The sequence below is a fragment of the Arachis hypogaea genome, chromosome 6, assembly GCF_003086295.3.
Source record: "Arachis hypogaea cultivar Tifrunner chromosome 6, arahy.Tifrunner.gnm2.J5K5, whole genome shotgun sequence".
In the NCBI taxonomy this organism is placed as follows: Eukaryota; Viridiplantae; Streptophyta; class Magnoliopsida; order Fabales; family Fabaceae; genus Arachis; species Arachis hypogaea.
This window is the reverse complement of record NC_092041.1, coordinates 1,426,788-1,449,069: the sequence shown is the minus strand read 5'-3', so window position 1 is coordinate 1,449,069 and position 22,282 is coordinate 1,426,788. Positions and strand designations below refer to the sequence as shown.

Below are 22,282 nucleotides of genomic sequence, written 5' to 3'. Positions count from 1 at the left end.
GATACATTGATATATTAAGAAAAGTTAACCCCCACTTGAAAAGGACCCATTAGGGTTAAAGAAAATCTGGATAAAGGGACGTACACGTTATAAAACTTAAAAACTTCCGAGGTCCTGAGAACATGGAATGCTAATTGCTATCCACATCAAAAGGTATTATTCTTAGAAAGTTACTAGAGTAAATGGTATTATTGCCTATTAAAAGTTACTAGGTTTTTAAGGAGGCCTAAATTTTATGATTATTTGTACTTGACTTCGTTAGATAATTCAATTTGATATTTCAATGATTGTCTATTGCTTCGTACGTTAATGTTATTATTGCCTATTTAATGTGCATAAATTCTAATGTCGATACAACTATATCACAAATATTTAAAATACATTGAATATTACTACGAGTATAACGGTAATAAAGCACAATTAATACTAATATTGAGAAAACGGTAAAAAGTAAAAGAGTAATCATAAAATTTAAAGGCATTAAAGTTTCAAGCAAACTTAGCCTAATTGTCTAAACAAAAGTTCAAAATAGCTAAAAAGCTTCCTAAAAAATAGAAAAAGACCTTGTCCACAAAGACAAATAAAAAAAAACTTGTCTACAAAAGAAAATAAAAAGTACTAAATGCAGAAACTTAAAGTACAAAAAGTTTATAAAAATTTATGAAAATTTTTACAAGGTCTCCCCTACTTTTTCATTAACAACCTTTTTTAAAACCACTGACTTCAAAGACGTCCAAGTCGGAAGCTAAGAGTTTTATTTCTTCAAGCATGTTATGCTCAGCATCGAACAACCTGTCTACATTAGCACGTTCAGCTTTCGTGACTGACTGATTGAGGATTTTGACCTCCTTCATGAGCTTGGCAACCTATTTCAGTATTTTTTCATGTTCTCAACTTTTGTATTAAAAGAAGTCATCGCTTCTTCCAAGCTTTTAACTTTGCCCTGAAGGGTGGTATTTTCCTCTTGAAGAGAGTTCAAAGTTGCGTTTAGAACTCTGAATCTGAGCGTTAGCATTGTTAATTTCTTTATCCTTTACCATAAATTCAGAATGAAAATTTGAAATTTTTATCTTAGTATCCCTAACAAAAGTAAGTAAGTAAAGAAGCATGCTTTAAACTCAGGGCAAGGTATATTCAAGGAGCATCTTGGCTAGTTCCGATTTTGTGGTCTCAGTCATAAGATATGAGTTCATAAACTCAGAAGAATGAAAGTCTTTCTCCAGAATGTAACTAAAGCAGATAAGGAGAACGACCCTAGATGGCTTAATATGGTGTTTTCCTTTGTTTTGTGGCTACTTTTTTTTTTGGTGAATTGGTAGGAGTTTTTTTTTCTAGATCATAGATTTCAGGTCCTTAATCATGTCAGCTGCCAGATAAAAGAAAAAGAGGAAGTGAAAAAGTTGTTAAGTTAAAAATAAGAAAACAACAAGTAAAAATGTAATAAAGTCAGAAACTAAAAAGATAAGTTATCATTAAATATAACTGACCTTTCACTTTTCTAACCGATCGAAAATCGAGAGAAGCAACAATTTAAAGGAAACTAAAAAGTTTTCCATGGATTTTTGGCACTCAAAATAAAAAAGGCAAAAATTTATTTGGACTTAGTCGGTTAAACTCGGATATTCTTGACAAAGTCATTAAGTCAACAAATTCGAGTTGAAGCATTGTTCTGGACAAAAATGACATATTGAGAATATGAATAAATGAGAAAACTACATTGATAGCTAACGACTAAGTCATTAAGGCTAATAAAATTATTAACTCATGAAACTATCAAATCATGATATTAAAGCATACATTAAGGACACTAAATGCCTAATAACAATTACATTAATAAAAAAAAGGAACTCACTCAGTAATACATTGTTCACTCTATCACCAAAAATACTTTTAATTTAAGGATCGGATTATATTACAGGTTGTCTTTCTAATTTACACTACAAGAAAATACATCTATTGCCTGCTTTTAAAGCGTGACGAAAAGTTAAAAAAGCGAGAGATATGGTCACGCTTTTAAAGCGCGGCGATAGCAGATATACGCAATAGCGAAAAATACAGTCACGCTTTTGAAGCGTAGCGATAGCCTTATCAACTTTTAAAAAAAATATTTTTTAATTTTTTGACTTTATCTTCATTACTGCATAATATAAATTTTCAGTCCTTTTTATTACCAAACCTATAAATATAATATGCACTTTTTATTATAAGACAAATCAAATAGTAATTAGCAACATATATAATTTTTGCTATAATTATTTTATATATTAATACTCAAATACAAGATAAAAAAGATATTGGTATGCCAAGAAAAAGAAGATACAAGAGGAAAAAGAAAGAAAAATAGAAGGATTTTTTGTTCATTTCCAGTTTACATTTACAATATAAATTAATTGATAAATACTGCCATGTTGGGTTTCTGATCTAATCACACTTATAACAATATGATCCTCAATATATTTTTCCCATTTGTATAAAAACAAACATCAAACCGAATAAAACCAAAAAATTACATATTAAACACAACACTAAAACAAGGAAGAACTAACAAAACATAAGATCTCCTAGTTGCTCCAAAGACAGTAGCAATAATGTCACTGCCAACAGAATTGTTTCAAGCATCAGTTTCACTAAAGTTAACTGTCACTTGTTGACGTCTACCATTTGACTAACCTCCTAGTTATTGATGTCCTCCGTTGCCACAATTTGAATCTCCTGCATCATCCAGACTGGTTTGGTGGTGAGATACTTCCTAAAGTCTTCACTTACCAGACCGTTAGTAACGCACAGACTGGCCACTGAGTCCGTCAATGTCCAGACATTTGTTGTTGAATCGATTAAGGTATTTCCTTGTCGGTTCCCCCACCTGCTGTGTCACTCCCAACAAGGTAATTGGGAGTTTTGCTTTGGCAATTCAGGTTGTGAATTGTGCTAGGGACTTCTGCGTGATATCTACAAAAGCGTAATAGACCCTTGTGGAAGGGAGTTGAGCCAACAAATTGCCGGTCCTGCCAAGGTCACGGAGAACGCTCGACATCTAACGGCGTCACCCACGCCTTCTAAGTTCATTCTGGCCTCAAAGGCCGATATGTGCTCTTGTGGATTCTTAGTTCCATTATACCTCATGTCCGTTCGTTTGTTGACGTTCTTCGGCAGCCGAACCTTGAGGATGGATGGGTAGAAAGAAGTGGGCTCCATTATAATGGGATCTCACCGTTTCTTCAATCAATATCCCATTCGCTCTCCACGGGCTTCCGATCTTCCGTAGGTGTAGGTGAGGGAGTGAATGTTAGTTCGATCGCACCCATCGTCTCTCTTGGTGCTTTGTTGACGATCTTCTAATCTTCTTGACGGAGATCAGGTGTATGAAAGGCTCGGACAGGCCTCTGAACATGAACGAGAATCCCGACTATACTCAGGATGATAACGGTCTCTCGCCGCCAATTCCCTTTCCATGTTCTAGACCCTATGTCTGAGTTCTTACATGATTCGAGAGCTGTCACCACCGGTACCGCCAAACGAATGCTTTTCCGGAGATTGGGTATGGGAGTTGCCTTGGTGAGAGGGGGACCCTCGATGTTCCCAGAAGGTTTCCAAACTTACTCTACTCCTAAGGCGGCCTCTTGGACGCCCGGTGGCTCCTCCTTCCTCTCATACTTCCTCTGTACGAGGGATAAGCTCCATGCTCGTGTCAGCTCCTCACAGTCGGTGCTAATATTCGGTTGCTCACTAGGATCAGGTGTCGATCGGGCAGCTAATCGAGAGCAATTGGGAGGTGTTAGGTATCTATACCTGGGCGCAAACTTTGCGAGGAGAAGTGCAACTACAATCGTCGGTGGATCGGCGGGTAGGACTATCTGCACGGACATTTTGATGCTAAAATAAGTGTCTGTACAATGAAGTGGCTAGTTAGAATAAAAGATGATGTATTTGGGGAAGAGTAGATCCCCCTCTCTTTATCTGTAGTTAGCGGGTGGACCCTTTCATTTGGACTCTCAATGTTTGAAAATGTCTACCAACTGTCAAAATCCTCACTGACGGATATCCTCACGGGAGGTGAGTCAATTTGGGTGGATCTCCAATTCCTATTAGGATGGACCTTAACATTATCCTAATTCATAACATGGAAGCAAAAGAATTTGTTCCCTCTATCAATCCTTCATTATTATTTGAAAGAATAGTAATGGACTAAAATACTAGTTAAATTTTATAAACCCCATATAATACCTAGTGCAGAATAAATCGTATATGATAGTAAAATTTAGAAGCAAGTTAACAAATCTTCATAAGCAAATAGAAAAAGTGGAAAAGAGGAAAAAAGTGGAGATCAAGTTCAAACAAGTATGAATGTTATGTAAAGCAACAGGTACAATAATAATTTTACAACTTATAAACGATTTGTTTTTTTTTTTTAACGTTTATTGTCAATATATAGAAACCTAATAAATAAATTAAAATGATTTAAAGAACCAAAAAAATATAAAAATTTAATTGTAAATTTAATAAAATTATAAAAAATAACAAAGTCATTTTTTTTGGTGACTAAAGTAATTTAACCATACAAATACAAATAACAATATTAACAAAGTAACTTTTTTTGGTGACTAAAAAGTGTTAATATTAAATATTCAAAGATATTAAAAAAATTAACAAAAATACATTTTTTATTAGTAGTTAGTCAATAATATTTAAAAATATTAAATAAAAATATATTATTAGATTATTAAATTAAAAAAATTAAATTAATAATTAAAAATATTAACTAAAAATGATAAATTTTATTGATTCTTGAAACTTTTTTTCTTTTTCAAATATTTATGTCAACCATTTACTTGTTCGTTCCAAGATATGTTGAACACTTTCACATTATTAATCAAACAATATATGTATATGAAAAAGAGAGTAAAAAATATATTTAAAAAAGATAAATACTATTAGTTTTCGGTAAGGAAAATTGTTTAGTATTTTAAAGTTCAGTAGTGGCCTTTGTCATGAATAAGTGAATAACATTACTTTTTTTTTTTTTTTTTTGGTTTCCCACGGTATCCCCCAACCCGACAGGTCAAGGACTAATCCGCCGCGGTATTGAGCTCCATTTAAGGGTTTGCCGCTGGCCAATGGGTTGCTGCATGCACAAGGCGGGATTCGAATGAATAACATTACTTTTGAACACACCTGACTGAAATACTTATTTAAATTGTGAAACTAACTAAAGAGGAATTTCGCACTTTCACTCAAAAGGACTCCAAAAATTACAGTAAGCCAACAATAACCTTTACCCTATTGTGCGTAATAAATTACTACTACTGTAATACATACATTAATAACCTAAGCCAAAATAATACTAGTTACAACAAAGATTGAAATTTGAGAGGACTTAACTTTTTTTTTTTTTTGGTAAATTAAAGGGGCTTAAGCCCGAGAGGACTTTACTATAATGTGGAATTCAGAGAGTGGAGTCAAAGTTTACAGCAGAATTTGGCAACCAATCTGGGCCCTGAATAAAGGACTGCACTGTGAACTTGGCAGCATCAGTTTCCGTTAGAGAGGGGTTATAGCCAGCCCACTTAACCCGTTGCGAGACATCGGATCCAGGCCCAGTGTTGCGGTACTCACCGTAAAATATAGTTTTTGGTGGATCGACATTGGCAACCCAGCTTATCCAGCCCACGGGCTTCAAGAAGGAGGCGATATCGGACTGCATAATGACGGTGGTGGAAAAATCCTTCCAAGGGCGGCCAAGGTAGGTAGGGGCCTGAAGATCATTGGCGAAGGCAGAGAAGGAGCATTTCTGGATGACGATGCCGGTGTTCTGGTTGGGGTCTTTCTTTCCCTGAGCGGTTATGGTGTTGAACTGGTTGGGGAGAGGCTGACGTGGCATGATCTTGCAGTTCTGGAAGACCACCGCGGCGTTGCCAAAGATGAAGTCGATGGTGCCGGTGATGTCGCAGTCGCGGTAGAACTGCCTGTTGGAATGGGCGTAGAGTGTGTCCTGGAAACCCTCAAAGGAGCACCTGTAGAACACTGATTGGTCCGCCCCTGATCGCAGTGCCACCGCCTGATGCTTGTCTGCGCCTGCCGTGTTCTTGAACCGTATGTCCTTTGCAATAAAACCCTTTCCCTTCACAGCTGCATTTATCATAATATATTTGTTAGTCAACTAATTAATGAATTGGAAAGTATTGTTCATAAATAACAGGTGAATTAGCTATACTACCATATCAATTGTCATTATCAATATCATTCATATACAGATGGAAGCAAGAGCATCTAGCTGGAAGACAGGGTCAGCTGCACATTAGCTCTACACGCATCTATACTCATAAATTCCATTTCTACCGCCTTAATTCATTCGGTGACATCTTATGCACAATAATAATTAAAAATTTCTATTTATTTGTGTTAGTGTTGCAAGTGCGAGGAGTGTTGAAGTTAGTCCTACGTTAAAGAAAGCAAAGAAAAGTGAGGAGTTTATAAGATGAAAAATCCATTTACTTGCCACCTTAAGGTTTTGAGTTGGATGTAAGGTGTCGAGTTGGATGTAGTGTCATCTCATCTTATGTTCTCTCATGCATTATATATACTTTTCTTTATTTATATGCATCAATTTGGACAAATCTTTTTTTATTAATTATTACTCTCTTCCCCCGAAACAAGTGGATGACTCAAAAGGGAGGCGTATTGATCATAATCATTTATGATAAAAATTAGATGCGCACATGGTAGGCCATCAAACATGCAGTGATGAAAAAGATCGATTTTTTTTTCCAGCAGCGACTACAGGATGTTCTAGTGATTTGGGCGGACCAAACTGTTGGCCCCCCAGAAAAACAAGAGGGTGCAGATGACTGAGATGAGATCAAGATCACAATGTCACATGGTCACAATCATACAGTATAGGTTAGCAGATGCACACAAATTAAAAAGCATTTCTGTTTTATAATGTTTCTGATTGTTTCCACTCACATGGCACATGCCCCAAACTTGTTTCCTTTCAAAATTTATTGTAAATTAACCCAATTTATTCCACTTCAACATTTGAAACCAACCACTATCTATTTGCCAAAGTCCAAACTTAACTTACCATAACTCTAACAACAATGCATGCTGTTTAATTACTCCTAAACTTAATGCTAGTACAAGAAAAGGATAACTTAAGGGCTTAAGTGTCAAATTTCTAGCTAGAAGCATGCAATCGAGCAGTAATCCTAAGGCATGAATGGACGGAAAGAAAAAGTTACCGAAAGTGGCAGTCTCAAAAGTGGGAGTGCCGTCGATGAAGTTGCGGCTGCCGGAGATGATGGTCTTGTCACTTCCATCACCGTAGATCATAACATTCCAAGTGTCCTTATCCAAATCAATGTTCTCAACATAAGTCCCTGCCTTCACATATATCACGAATCTCTTCTCGCTCTTCTTCTTCACCGCAAGCACCGCCTCTTTTATCGTCTTGTACTGCGCACTCCCATCGCTCGCCACCACCGCATCCGGCGTCGCGGTGTTCCCATTATCCAGCAGCAGCCTCCTCTCCGCCGCCCCCACCCACTCCGGGAACCCCAGAAGCCGCCGCCTGTTCACCGGGCTGTTGAATTGGGAGAGCAGCCCCAGGATCCTCGTCACGATGGCCAGGCTGTTGCTCGAGAACTCCGTGGAGTTCTTCATGGTGGTTTTCATGTCCTCGAGGGCGGCGTTGGCGGCGGTGGAGTTATTAACCTCCTCGAGGGCGTCCAAGCAGGTATCTTGGTTGGTGATGGCGGCGCTCACCCAGGTTTTAATGTCACTGATCTTGGTGGTAGATGGTAGCTTGCCGGCGGCGTCGAGGGTGGAGACGGAGTCGTTGAAATTGGCGACAGCGTCGGCGAGGACCGTAGCACAGACATCAATGGCTTTCTGGAGACGGGGTTCCTTGATGGAGGAACGGAGCTTGAAAGGATAATGGGAGAGGTTGGAGAGCTCGTTAATGGCTACGCGGAGGGAGAGGCTGAAGAGGAGGTGTGGGTCGGTGGTGTTGGAGTAGTCTGGGAGTGACGAGATGCTCGACATGCACGAATCTGGGTACTGGGTGACTTCGCACACTGCCCTCAGAGAGGACACCGGGGATAGCTCCGTTGAGGGGCCAGAGGAAGAACGGCGGCTGTGTAGGACGGTGCCTAGGACGGCGGCGATGATGACGGCGATGAGGACTATGGAGGAGACTATGAGTATGATGAGGCGCTTGCGAGTCTTCTTCTGGAAGGCTTGCTGCTCTGCCTCGTCCACTTTGCCATACCCTTTGAACGAGTTTATCGAATCCATTAATCAGTGAATCAGTTTTTCTTTGGTTGGTGTTTACAAGTGAAGAGTGAATAGGAAGAGGTATCATTGGCTCGCTGCTTTATTTATAGTGTGTAGTTTTGCTAAAACAACACAAGTCTCCCTTGCTTGTTTCACCGATGCTTCTTCCCTATGGCTAATGACTTATGACTATATCCAGTCAACGAATTTATTCATTTCACAAATACAGATTATCAATTAATGAATGAATACAAATACAGATACAAATATAATTAATAAAAGACACGGTTTCTGTACAGTTGATTTATAGTTACTTGAATTATTTCCCCTTTTATTTTGTGCATTTAAAGTAAAAATTAAAAAAATACAAAATAAAAAAATTGTTTCTACATATAAAAAATACGAGTAATGTTATAATTGTTTATACATATGAAAAATATGAGTAATGTTATATACATTACTTTTCTGTACACTTTTCCTTTTTAGCACAGAAATGATTGATAACAAGAAAAACAAAGTTGTCTTTTATACTATAAAAAATCGTATAAACAGAAGTGTATACAAAAAATAGTTAGGGCGAGTAATGCATATAAACCAAGTATTGGGTATATGTACATCATTTCACTAAAGTAAAAAACGTTACAAAGTTTTACCAATAGCATTTTTATATATAGTTTGAATTAGTGCAATTCAAATTACACATTCATAGTAATTCAAATCATACTGATTTGAATTGTATACGCACACACTCAAGCACAAATTCGAATCACCTTTATTCGAATCACACACACTAACACACACTAATTTAAATGGGTATTCACACTAATTACATACTCTGTAAAATCCCTCGTCTCCTGGATATCTCTAGCAACAAATCCAGTGAATTCTACAGGAACTCCATCCTATCTCATGGCATTCAAATCAAAAGATGAAAAGTGCAGAGGGTACTGCTGAGTCCCAGAGCTAAAACCACCACCAGCTCCAACTGGGTTACTCACTGCAATGTCATCGCCATTGTCATCAGTAATGAGGTCACGCTCCACATCATCATCGCCATCATCATCCATCAATGCATCACTGATCCCAGCCGGTGTCCCACGCTGCAAAGAAATCGACACCCTCTCCGTGATACCAACCTCTCCGCCACTACTGCAGTTGAGATCAACGGCGAACGACGAGGACGCGATAGGCTCGTCCCTAAGTGCATTCACGGGCACGGACGTACATGCACCAACGGGTCTCGGGCTAGAACTGGCTACGGTGCCTAGAGTTTGGGTATTCCGGTTCGAACCTCTCGAGCTAGATACCACATCAACCAACTTTGCCAACAGCTAAGGTGTCCTGACCTTGAAAAACTGGCGACGACAATGGAACAGGACCTGCAAATCCTCGTCACTCCCTATGACGAAAGAATCGTACTTCACGTCATCTCTAAGTACTGAGATCGGAATGCGATAGAATAGTTTCGAAACTCGTTTCACGCCTTGCAAACCAAGTTTCTGTATTATAGAATTTAAGAAGTCATCGAATCTCGTCGTAGGTCTCATAAAAATGCTAAGAGGATCTTTATCAGTGAACTTCACACGGAGCGTGTCTTTCTCTTAATCGATCCTCTATAATGCACTAACTACAAATCTCTCCTCACTAGCCATTTTGTCTCACTCAAATAAACTCAACTCACGTTCACACCATATTTATACACGTCTGGGACTTCTTAATTCGAAATAGCCATTTTCAGATTACATACACATAATTCGAATCAGCTACATTCGAACTCCCCATGCATAATTTGAATCAGCGTGATTCAAACTTCTCCATGCATGATTCGAATCAGTATGATTCGAACTACTAAGACTGCAAACTGCCTCACTAATTCAAACAGGGTTGATTCGAATTACTAAACTTTTTAGTTCGAATGGAGTTGCTTCGAATTATATAGAGACATGCTTTTGGTTGATTAGGATAAGATTTTATCCTTTAAGAGTCGTACACTTACTATCATCTTCGAAAGGTCCCTGTCAAAGCATCGTCTGTCTTGTAAGCGGATCTCATTAATCGTGCCAGATGATCTCAAAATTACATCAAGTAAACCAGCCATCATACTGTCACTATTGATCTCAACCTGTAGAGGCAACAAAGGGAAAATATACTTCCATCCCACATACAAGTATTCAAACAACTCAGGGAGATGGAAGACATTCAAAAGTTGATCATAGACCTGTGCATAGCATATTCTCAGCAGAAGTTGATCAAAGAAGCTCTAGTGGCCAAAACATTTTAGCAAAACTAGCATTTAACATTCCAAAACCAGCAAAATCAACAACTACAAAATACTAAAATCTGCCTACAGCATTAACCATTTAGCACATTATGAAACATTCCAAAACACTAAATCTCCACCCAGCAAAACTAGCAACTACAAAACAAAGCCATTAGCAAATTTGAACAAAAAGATTAGGAGCCATCAGCAACTAGTAAACCAGATAACAAACTAACAGAGTCATTAGTAAACTAACAGAGCAATCGAGCCATTGAGCAATTAGAAAACAGTCACACTAAAACAGAGTAACAAAACTAACAGAGAGAACGAGCCATCAGTAAAGAAGAAGAAGACCAAAAATTGAAAACAGTCATCACTAAAAATGGAACAAAAATTGAAGAAAAAGACCGAAGAAGAAGACCAAAGAACAACAATTTCAGAACTTCAAAGTTCAAACCAAGAAGAAGACCGAACAATCAGTGAAAAAATAGTAAAATACCTAGAAGAACAGAGCTGACGATGGAGGCATGAACAGAACTGGCGACGGAGGCAGGAACAGAGCTTGCGACGGAGGAGCAGAGCTTGCGACGGAGGAACAGAGCTACGCGACAGAGGCAGGAGGCGAGCCCGACGACTGTGCTTCCACTGCTGAGAGTCTGAGATGTTAGCTGAGTGAGGGACCGAGTGAGCTTCGAAGCTCCAACCGGCGACGGCGTCAGGAGCAGTTCGGCGGCTGAACAAAAGGGAGGGATTGAGCTCGCCGGTGTTGAGAGGAACGACCGAGGGTGATGGGAGGGACGAGAGAGGGAGTATGTGTTGTGCCGTTGGAGAATTGGAGGGAGTTAGGGTTGGTAGGGTTGGGGTGTTCTACTGAATGCTAAACGCCTGCGTTTTGGCGCTTTTTGAGCAAAATAAGAAAGCCGGCCAGGTTTTGGTTCGGTCTGACCGACCGATTCTCAGTCGGTTTAGTAGTTTGAAAACGGTTTTAATTTTAGCGGTTTTTTTATATTGAATCAACCTATAAAGGGTACCGGTTTGCGGTTAAACCGATCGGATCGACCGGTCTAATCCGATTTTCAGAACCTTGGTATCTTATCATTAAATATTTTTTTAACATGTTTTTTTCTATTTCACTTAAAGAGTGTAAGACTATAAGATAAAAGATCATACTTTATCAAACAATTAAAAAAATTAAAGGAATCTATTTCTAGTATAGTGTAAAGAATATTTGTTATGTTTTATTTTAAATTTAATTAATACTAGTAATATGCACTATCTACGCAAATAAAAAAGTGTAGCAATGTAATGTACTTATATTGTTAATGATGTGTATTAGGTTTTGGAAAAATATTTTGCTTTAAAAAGTTTAAATTAGTGAATATTAATTTAAAATTGAGAAAAATTTAATATAAATTAAAAGATTTGAAAATAATTTATCTACAAATTTGAATTTGAATTTAAAATAGGGTAAAGTACTAATTTTTGGTACTCAATATTTATGTCAATTTTTAATTTAGTTTATAATGTTTCAAACATTCTATTTTTATCTCAAAATTTTTTTGAACAAGTTCAATGTTGTTCTACCGTTAAATTTGACATGAATAGTTAACGAAGCAAGTGACCTATATTAATAACGTTATTAGTTAAATTATATCTTTTTCTATGTATTAGAGATATATAACAAAAATTTATAACATTTTTGTTCGATTTTTTTATTTCACGCTTTTAAGAGGAACAGAATCAAGAAAAAGAAAAAAAATCAAATAAAGAATAAAAAATAAGTGCATCAACACACGAGGAGGAAGGGGGAGGAAAAGGAAAAATAAAAATGAAATGTAGCAACAACACCAATAAAAGGAGGAAGAGGCAGAACAAAAAAAACATGAAAAAAAAAAGAGATTTTTCACTGAAATAAAATAAAAAAATTTATTATTTTTTAAAACCCTATTTTATCACTTTGATTTTTTAAATACGATTTTTTTTATTTAGGGCGAGTTTGCCCTCTATCAAAATTGGAAAAGTCTAGGGGCCAGCAATTTTATCAAATTCTGGCCGGCATGTAACCATCAAAGAAGAGTGAGCCATTGGATGAAATCTCACATTAATTTCACACCATTAAAAGCTTTATTGATGGCTATTTGATGGCTATAAATCCCAAAAGTTGCTGCCCCCAGCATTCCTCATCAAAATTATAGAAAAATAGAGTTTTAAAAAATCGTATTTGAGAAATTAAAGTTGAAAAATAGAGTTTTAAAAAATAATATTTTTTTAATTTATTTTAGAAAAAAATATCTGAAAAAGAAGTGCGTAGAATTTTGTTGAGTTTGGATTAACTTGGTTAGACTTAGGTGTCAAAAAGACTTGGATATGTAAATTTTAAATTATAATTTTAAATTTTAAAATTTAAATAATAAATTTTAAATCTTAATTCTTAAATTTTATTTTATTTCTTTTTAAATATTTATTTTATTTAAAGTTTATATAATTTATTATTTTTAATTTGAAATGTTTTTATATTATGTTTTAATAAGTTGACTAAATGCCTAAAGCCCTAAACCTTTTTCTTCAGCAAAGGTAGTGGTATTGGTAAGACACAATACGGCGCGTTTTGGAGTTCCCTCTGAGGCTTTGGCAGTTGCTACTTGCTTAGAAAACTACAATAAGCGAGCAGAGTAGCGCGCCACCATCACAAAACCACAGCAGCCGCCGCCGCTACTTACCAGTCATTCATTCCACAATAAACAGATTAACAGCTGCCTCCCCCTCTCTTCCTCTGCTCTATTCAATGGGTGAGCATCACTACAACCAAGGAAAAGGAAAGAACAAGAAACAGCAGCAACATAACAAAGGGCATGGACACACGCAACATTCCATGAAAGACACTAAGACCTTCAACCGCCATGGCTCTACCGCTCCTCAACCATCCCGTATCAGGTATTTCTTATCCCTTATCCCTATTCGGTTCCTTCTCACCTGAAACTGAACGTTACGCTATTCGCAGGAAACAGGTTGATCCTGAAATATCCAAATACTTGTTAGAAATCGCTAACCTTTTCGAAAGTAATGCGGTTGAGTTGGAGGAACGCACTCTCATATGTGGGAACGCTCTCGAAGAGACTAAGGGATTCGAATTTGAGGTCGCAACTGATTACATTCTAAGCCACACCTTGGAAACCATCATTCAGGGATCTGATGTTGAACACCTCTGTACTTTCCTTCAAAGCTGTGCCGATAACTTCCCTGCTATTGCCATGGATAGGTCCGGTTCTCATGTAGCTGAGGCAATCCTCAAGTCTTTATCAACTCGTGTTCAAGACAAGGATGCTCGCCCTCAGCTCGAGGAGGCTTTAACCACAGTATGCAAGGTGCAACGCAACTAATTCTACTAGTTACACTAACAGACTAACAGCACAACCAGTTTTTAATACTACATTGACTCTTAGATAATACTTTTCTGTGATTCCTGGTTCTTGCTTTAATGTATTCAATTGATTAGGTAGATGGATTGGCCGGCGAAAGAGATTAGTTGATGTTGCACATGCATATTTTGAATCATGATGTTAAATTGTTATACCTAGCTTTGCTGCAGATGTGAATTCTTCTTATACGTGTACTACTCACTTGGCAGGTCATGGCAGCTAGTTCTGTTGAGGTGATGCGTAATTGCTATGGTTCTCATGTGCTTCGCACTCTACTTTGCCTTTGCAAGGGAGTACCACTAGATAAGTCTGAATATTACTTTTCAAAAGCGGCAACTGTACTGGCAGGGCGGTTGAATTTGAATGTTTCGAAGAAACATGATGCAACAAATTTTCAGTCTGGATTTCCAAATTTGCTCAAGTTATTTGTGTCGGAGATGTTAAAGAATGCTAGGAAAAGCATCAAGACCCTACAAGTTGACCCATTCAGCAGTTTTGTTTTTCAGGCACGTTTTCCAAATATAATATTTTGTTGTTGTTGTTGATTTAATGAATACAGCATCAGACTTGGTTTGGCCTTTTCTAATATCATGTTAAAGGGGAACCTTAAATGTGGTTGATGATATGATGAAGCTTCTGTGAGATATTATAGCCTGCTTTTGAGTAAAATTTCTTTGGATTTGTTTGCTTTATAACTGTCTCTGTCACACATTGAAGAGATTCTAGAATTTCGCCTTAACTTGGTAACCTCTTGGGTCAAAACATTTTCTATGCTGCCTTTATGTGCTCCTTGTTCATTTTACACTTTCATACCTATCATCTTAAATGATTTTCTTTATTTAATGGCAGACGACTCTACGGGTTCTGGCAGGCAATGATGAAGAGTTGTTACATGTGATTCCCATCCTTCTTGGCTGCAAAGATAAGAGAAATCCAGAGGGCAGTTTTTTAGAAGATACAGTAGTTGCAGAGCTCATAAAGTTGTCAAAAGAAGCTGAATTTAGCCATCTAATGGAGGTGAGAAAAATATAGATGAGGGGAAACTGTCTATAATTAGCTATATTAGCGCTTGAGCTTGTGAATAATGCAGAGATGAGTTTTAAAATCCTACACATAATTTGTTAAATCTTATTTATTGTAAGAGATTTTTGGAAGTTTGAATTTTCCAAAATCTCTACAACAGACTTGAATTTTTGCCATGGCTTTTTGAGCTTATGAATAATGCAGAGATGAGTTTTAAAATCCTACACATAATTTGTTAAATCTTATTGTAAGAGATTTTTGGAAGTTTGAATTTTCCAAAATCTCTACAACAGACTTGAATTTTTGCCATGGCTTGTTGGTGTTAAAGAACCAATGCATATTTTCTCATTTAACCTCTCCATGAGTATAGTCTTAAAAAGGTTTCAAAAGTTACACCTTAAAATATGTCTTAGTGGAAAGTGGTCTGAATCTTGGATGTTTTATGGGGTCCATTTCTAATAACTTTATACTTTTGCCTTTAATTTTACGGAGGCATCAATGAAATCCTTTCTCTATAACATTTGGAGGTAAGCAAGTCTTTTAAATCTTTTGCAGGTTGTTTTGGAAGTATCACCTGAGGCCTTGTTCAATGAATTGTTTACAAAAGTATTCAGGAATTCATTGTTTGAGTTATCATCTCATCAACACGGGAACTTTGTTGTACAAGCATTGATTTCCCATACAAGCAATCAAGATCTGGTATTACGCCTATATATATCTCTGAATGATTGAATCTCATAATCTTATTGATACCGGATGTTTTGCACTACTTGTAGAGGGGGTGATCTATTCTAAGTGTAAAATTGGTTGCTTGATATTGCACACACTGTACTTGTCTCTACTCTCTAGCATATATTCTTTAAACAATCAAGCTAGGCAGCCAAGCTTTTTTTGAACCAAGTCCACTTATTGTACGCGCTTCTTCAACTTGTTGTCGTCGCTGTCTTCTTCTTCAACAATGTCGTCATCGTCGCTGCCTCCTTCTCCTCCTCCTCCTCCTCTTCCTCCTCCTTTTTCTTCAAGGTCTTCTTCAATGTCTTTTTCTTCTTCTCTTGTTTGATTTCTTCTCCTCCTTCTTTTTCCTCCTCCTCATCCTCCTTCATTATCATCATCATCATCGTCTTCGTCGTCTTCTTCTCCTATGTATGTTTAGAAAACTCGAGCACAAAAATTTTGATTTACATGTCCAAAACATTGATACCCAATCAATAAAATAAGCAAAAAACATAAATTTTGGAGCACAACACAAATTATTGAAAGACCACATGTCCAGAACATTGTCTCACCCAACCAACAAAATACATTCACAGCAAAAATTTATGTTCTATGTGCAAATATTTCTGTTATATTGATAAATTTGTGCTATGTGAAAAAGTTTTTGTGCTATATCAATAAGTTTCTGGACTCACCAACAAAAATTTCTGTTCTGGAAAGCGCGGAGAAGGAGGATCGATGATGCATGCGTGTGTTTCTTTTTTTTTTTCCATGGGCTTGTGCCAACTTGGTTAGACTTGGTTACAAAAACGCTTGTACATGTAGCATCACTGTTTTTTAAAATGCCAATTTGTGTTATAGTTCCATCTTTCTAAATTCATTTGTCATGTTTGTTTGAATCCCTTTAATTGTTTTTCTAGATGAGGCTGATCTGGGATGAACTTGGATCAAATATGGAGGATCTTTTCAAAATGGGAAGGTCAGGAGTTGTTGCTGCACTTATTGCTGCCAGTGAGAGGCTTCATTTTAATGAACACAAGGTTTGCAATTTTGTTGCTAGTCCAAGATGAGTCAATTGACCTATATATTTGTCTTTGAAATTGTAGACTAAGTTCTTTGCTTCTAAATCTTCAGTCAAAGCTCAAAAGTAAATGGTGTAACACTATTAACTTGTTGCATGCTGAAGACATCTTACTTTCATAAATCTGGTGCTCATATTTGTATAAACTTCATAACCTTTTTGTCAATTTGTGGCAGTGCTGTCAATTCCTTGCCAAAACAGTATGCTCAGCGGATGAGTCTCCAAAATGTATTGTTCCACGGCTACTATTTCTTGATAGCTATTTCTCTTATGAAGACAAGTCCAATTGGAGCTGGCAAAGTGGAGATAAAATGCATGTCATGGGTTCTCTGATTCTGCAGGCAATATTCCGGTTTAAAAGTGTAAGCAAACCTGAATTTTAATGGTATCTTGTGGCACAATTCATAAAAGGGTCAGGGTTCTCCCCCTGCATGGTGTTTGTTACAAACATATGTGGATGCTTCTGAAGTGTAACCATAGGAACCATTGGATTCCTAATTGTTAGGAGATCTTGCATTATTTTAGAATTGTTTTTACTCTGGGAATGGGCATTGTTATGTAGAGCATGCTTTGCACTGTTGGCTGAAAAGTAATTGAAAGGAAAAGATGATCTATTATAGGAAAAGGATAAAGAGGGATTGCATCCGGATTCCTTCCAATTCTTTTTTTGGGTTTAGGATTAAGAAAAGTGTTACTCATCGCTTCCTGATCTGATATTAATGTCAATGATCCTGAAGTCAAAAGGAATGCCAAACTAGACTTATACGTTGCTTGCAGACCTGCCATTTGTTGTTTGTAAATAAAAAACTTCATTCTTCGCCATTAATTATGAAAATCATGATCATCTCCAAGTCCTCTTGTAGCCTTGTAGGATTTTGGAAGATTAATATTCGGGGGCTTGGGGACAGGTTCTCCCAGTTTTTAGAGATGGGTTATTCTTTATGTAGTTTCTTTTACCTGAGATAATAATGGACATTCAGATACTGGTAGTGTGGTGAGCTTTTGGTGTCATTATGATGTGATTTTATGCTTAATCTGGAGTCAATGGAAACATATATACCATGATGTGCTAGTTTTGGGTATATATATATAAGAAGTCATTTTTTAATAAATTTTTATTTTTATGTAAAGTTGTATTAATTTGTTGCCCATGTTGTTGTACTCTGTTTTCGCAGGAATATATTAAACCTTATATCATCAGTATAACATCCATGGAAACACCTCATGTTCTTGAGGCGGTGAGAGATGCAAAGGGATCACACGTTATTGAGGCCTTTCTAAGCTCAAGTGCTTCTGAAAAAGAGAAATGCAGATTAGTTAAAAAGTGTGTCTTCATATCTCTTGAATTTATATCTATTTGGAAGTTCTAATTTATGCTAAAGGAGTAAATTCAGTAAACTCTGTCTTTAGGGTTTATTTATTTATTTATTAAAGACACCACAACCTCTCTACACTACAAGTTGAAATAACAAATAAAATTTATGTAATAGAATGCAAAATCACTGCTTTATTGAGTAACTTTGTTTTCTTTTTACTTATTTGTAGACTAGAAAGCCATTTTGGAAAGGTAGCTGCTCACTCATCGGGTGCTTTCGTGATTGAAAAGTGCTTCACTGCCTGTAATCTGTCACTAAGAGAGTCTATAGTTTCTGAGTTATTGGCTGTGCGGAGTGAGCTCTCGAAGACGAAGCAGGGCTCTCACCTATTAAGGAAACTAGATGTTGACTGGTATGCTTTTGGCTTTTTATTGTGGAATGGCTCAATTTATTACTTTCCATTCCTCTCCCCCCCCCCCCCCCTCCAGAATCCCTTGGCTCTGCCCTCTACTAAAGAGTACACGAACCAAGAATTTATCTCCCCCTCTTGCCACACACAAAAAAAGAGAAAAAGACAGGCATGCATTTTATTGGAGGGGTTTAGCATTCTTACATCAAAATCTATGCATTAATCTGGCATCCAAAGGAATGCTGTAGTTCTGAATTGTTGTTTGCTTGTAAATTTGAGTTTATAAAATTTTTCTGTAATGATTCATGCCTTTGCTTTGTTTCTCCAGGTTTGCTTCCCATCCTGATCGTTGGAGGTCAAAACAAGCCTCCAAAGAATTTGCTTATAAAGATTTTTCCTCTACATTTGGCTCGAGTGATACAAAGCCAAGGAGAAAAGATCGGTTTCTTGCCGGAAGTTCAAACAATAAATCAAATCCAAAAACAGTGACAGAATTGAGGAAAGAGATTAACCAATCCCTAGGAACTGCTGCACCATTTCTGAGCAAGCAGAAGTTCAAGAGAAAATCAGAGCAGAAAGGTAAGAACATTGCCAAAGTTGGTGATGACAATAATAACTTTAGAAGGGGAAAGAAAATGTCCAACAAGAAAAAGGTTGGGAATAAGAATGATGATACTGCAGCTATGGCAACAGCTAGAAAGTCTAACAAGAAACGGCAAAGAGATGGTGATGTACGTGAAGCTTCTCTCAAGAAAATGAAGGCATAACATTGATTAGAGTGGAGGATGGCTTTTTTATTTTTGTTAGAAAATGAAGGCATACCATTTGATGTATGATAGATTTGGATGACTTTCTCTTTACTTACGATTTTGTATCATTTATAATATCAGCTAGACTTTGTAACTGAAAAGAGCAATCGCGTTTGTCAAAAGGTAATTATTGCAAAAATATAAAATTCTTTTCCCCAAATCTTCTCTTTCCCATGTCCTCCTTGACTCCAGTATATCATTGGTGTTCTTCTGTATGTATGTAATGCTTTGCTACAAAGTTCAGAGATAAATCCATGTTAAGAATACTAATATCATATATTGTGTATCAGAACTCAACAAGCTTGGTTAGCAAAACTGTGAAATACAATATAAACTGTTGTACATATAATCACTGGCACTAGGCAGTTGGAAGGCAAAACACCATTGTACACTAACAGTTGTTCTGTTTGCTTAGAAATGGAAACAAGAAGAAAATGAAAGACATGAGAAGAAAAACGGATGTGTTTGGCACTGCTGCAGTGTTTGTTCTGTCTCTCAACCATCTGAGGGAGGGTTGAACCTGCGATGGAAATACGGTGTTTCTGTCAATCATAGGCAGCTGCATATAATGGAATGGCGAGAAACTGTTAGTAGTAAGAGTTACTTGTTTTGTGTGGGATTTGATTTGCTTGGTGGAATTCTTCGTAAAGACGAATCCAGCTGCTTGGAACGACTCTTCCGGGGTGGCAAATCTCTTGGAGGTTGAGGAGAGGATGAAGTTTTGCTTAATGACAAAGAGCGCACTTGTCGGGATGGGGGAACCTCAGCTTTGGCCCTAGAAGAGGCTGATAATAAGAGTGATAGCACAAGAGCAAGAGTAGCAAGTGGCAGGGACCAGCCCTTCATGGTAGTGAGGGGTATCTTGGTTGTTATGGTTGTTGTGGTTGTTGCATTTTGAGTATTGAAGCTTATTATGGGTGGGATTTGGGAATTGCGATTCATTCATTGTCTGAGGCTACAGGGAACATGTGGGATCATGTGCTCAACTTTTGACCGCTGTATCTTGTTTGTATTGTAGTATGTGTAGCCTTTGGATTTGGTGAAAATGGAGACAGATATCTCAGAAAGGTCATGTGATCGGCCACGTGATGTTATTGTAACTGTAAGTGTAGTAGATGATATGATATTGAATATTTATTAGTGGGTGGCAGTGGCACCAGGAATCCGATGGACGCATTAGGCAGTAGGCAGTAGGCAGCAGCAAATGATTATCTTAGGTGAGAAGCTGGTAGGCTTAGTATAGTTTCATGCGTTAGTCGCGGAAACAAAAGAAGAAAATATTGTTACGCTATATTCAGTGTATGATGTTTGAATGGCTATGTTTTGTTGCGTATTCCATGCCATGATTACAATTCTCTATCAAAGCCCAATCGTGCTCTTAACATTCTTAAATTTAAAATAATCATGCAAGAGAGTTGGTGGGAGTCCTCCTCCTCCTCATGACCGTATAATGTTTTATGGGGATTCTTTATTTGTTTATTTGAAAACCGCTCTCATTGTCTGGATTGGTAAGGCTAAAATGGTATTTGAAACAACGAAAGCAAGGTTGGTTTCCGTTTCAGTTGAGTTGTGCTTGTTTAGTTGGAGGGACTATAATTCTTTGCGGATCAAGTTCTGATTTTGGTTTTCTCCTATCACATGCAGCCATACCATACAGCTTACTACACTCACTAAATTATGTGCGCGCTTATTGACTCTAGCTTGATTCTGTTTAGAAGTTGTTGGATGGCGGAGGAATCATGTATCAAGCGACTTCAAGTCGAATATAGAGCTCTTTATAAAGTACATTATATTTCTTCTCTCTAAGATTGTGTTGTTATTTTTCTATGTTCACGTTTTGGTTGCTTCCATAGTTCCATTCCATGTCGATTTACAGTCATATGGCTATGGTGCTTTTCCAAAGTTTATACTTTATACATCGCTGTTTTTATATATTTTAAATTTTTTAATTTATCTTGTAATATTTTTTTTTTGGTTCTCCATCTTCGATAGTCTACCACGGTGCTATATTTATTGCTATGAGTCTATGACTAGTGGATTGTCTTGGCCTGCATCAATCAATTCACATGGAATTTTTTGTTTGAAAAGAAATGATAAACAGAGGACAGCTTTCAAAAGAATGTCAATTGGATGGTGCTTAATTTATGGAATATTGAATGCAGCATACTTACAGGCTTCCTTTGGTTCATGGTAAGTGTAAAACACACTTACTAAAAATTGATATTTCACTTTTAATTCATGTTGGTTATATGATTTTCTATGCAGTGAAACATTCAGAAAGTAGAGAGCTTGAATGACATAAGAAAAACCAAAAAGCAACCATTTCCAACTTGGATGATGTTATTACTCTTATCCATCTTTGAGGTGGTAATGGCATTGCCTCTGATTCAACTGTGATTGCATGGAACTATATTCATGCCGGGGTTTGTATTGGAATTGATGAACTTAGTTTGGAGGCTGCATTATATGATCTCAGCTAATTTTACTCCTCTACTCTGTGTACGTTGCCATATCTGCCAATAAATATATATTCTATAAGTTGCATGCATGGATCTTTTGATGTGTTCAAAAATATCTGCCACTACTAATGCTCTAGTAGTAGCAGCAGGACATGTCAGATTTATCTGTATATTGTAACTCCCATGCTAAATGTCTTACTAATGATTTGTTTATTTTGTTTATAATATTCAGTCAAAGCGGTTGTCCTTTGAATTAGTCGTAAATCAACATGTACAAGTACAAAACAAAGTCATTGAGTTCGAAGACAGAGAAAACGACAATGCAAGTGTGATGTAAAACTAACTAAAAATGAAAAACAAGCAGTGTTCTTAAGGGTGGTAGTTAATGAAACTCCACCAATATATAGGTTAATAGGTTTGATTCAGTCCATATTGATGGTGGAATGCTTAGTTGTTTGTTAATAATAATTTAAAAGTAAGCAAGACTATTATGCACTCGATTTTTAAGATAAGAAAGGAAG

At 37.0% G+C, this 22,282-nt stretch overlaps 2 protein-coding genes and 1 long non-coding RNA gene across 3 annotated transcripts; 1 reads left to right on the top strand and 2 right to left on the bottom strand.

Moving 5' to 3' along the window:
• Positions 1 to 5,207: 5,207 nt before the first annotated feature.
• Positions 5,208 to 8,564, bottom strand: LOC112695215 (pectinesterase 3). The gene is made up of 2 exons (XM_025747469.3): positions 7,239 to 8,564; positions 5,208 to 6,126 (listed from the first exon to the last, which is right to left on the bottom strand). Exons 1-2 carry the CDS (start codon positions 8,290 to 8,292, stop codon positions 5,444 to 5,446), a joined length of 1,737 nt encoding a protein of 578 aa, XP_025603254.1. The 5' UTR covers positions 8,293 to 8,564; the 3' UTR covers positions 5,208 to 5,443.
• A 4,508-nt stretch (positions 8,565 to 13,072) lies between these two features.
• Positions 13,073 to 19,462, top strand: LOC112695213 (pumilio homolog 23). The gene is made up of 10 exons (XM_025747468.3): positions 13,073 to 13,465; positions 13,533 to 13,896; positions 14,160 to 14,456; positions 14,800 to 14,967; positions 15,529 to 15,672; positions 16,608 to 16,727; positions 16,945 to 17,130; positions 17,944 to 18,092; positions 18,314 to 18,496; positions 18,822 to 19,462. The coding sequence occupies exons 1-10, from the start codon at positions 13,317 to 13,319 to the stop codon at positions 19,258 to 19,260; spliced, it is 2,199 nt and encodes a 732-aa protein (XP_025603253.1). The 5' UTR covers positions 13,073 to 13,316; the 3' UTR covers positions 19,261 to 19,462.
• Positions 19,463 to 19,608: 146 nt separating this feature from the next.
• Positions 19,609 to 20,297, bottom strand: LOC112695214 (uncharacterized). The gene is made up of 2 exons (XR_003150359.3): positions 19,907 to 20,297; positions 19,609 to 19,822 (listed from the first exon to the last, which is right to left on the bottom strand). It is a non-coding gene; the product is annotated as an uncharacterized lncRNA (long non-coding RNA).
• Positions 20,298 to 22,282: the final 1,985 nt, after the last annotated feature.

Bases quoted from the DNA above. Each gene is read 5' to 3' on its own strand.
- LOC112695215 (XM_025747469.3), bottom strand. From the start codon at position 8,292: ATGGATTCGATAAACTCGTTCAAAGGGTATGGCAAAGTGGACGAGGCA. The intron at 6,127-7,238 runs GTAACTTTTTCT...TGATAAATGCAG, and splicing joins TTTTGAGACTGCCACTTTCG to CTGTGAAGGGAAAGGGTTTT.
- LOC112695213 (XM_025747468.3), top strand. From the start codon at position 13,317: ATGGGTGAGCATCACTACAACCAAGGAAAAGGAAAGAACAAGAAACAG. The intron at 13,897-14,159 runs GTGCAACGCAAC...CTCACTTGGCAG, and splicing joins CTTTAACCACAGTATGCAAG to GTCATGGCAGCTAGTTCTGT. The intron at 14,968-15,528 runs GTGAGAAAAATA...AATCTTTTGCAG, and splicing joins AATTTAGCCATCTAATGGAG to GTTGTTTTGGAAGTATCACC.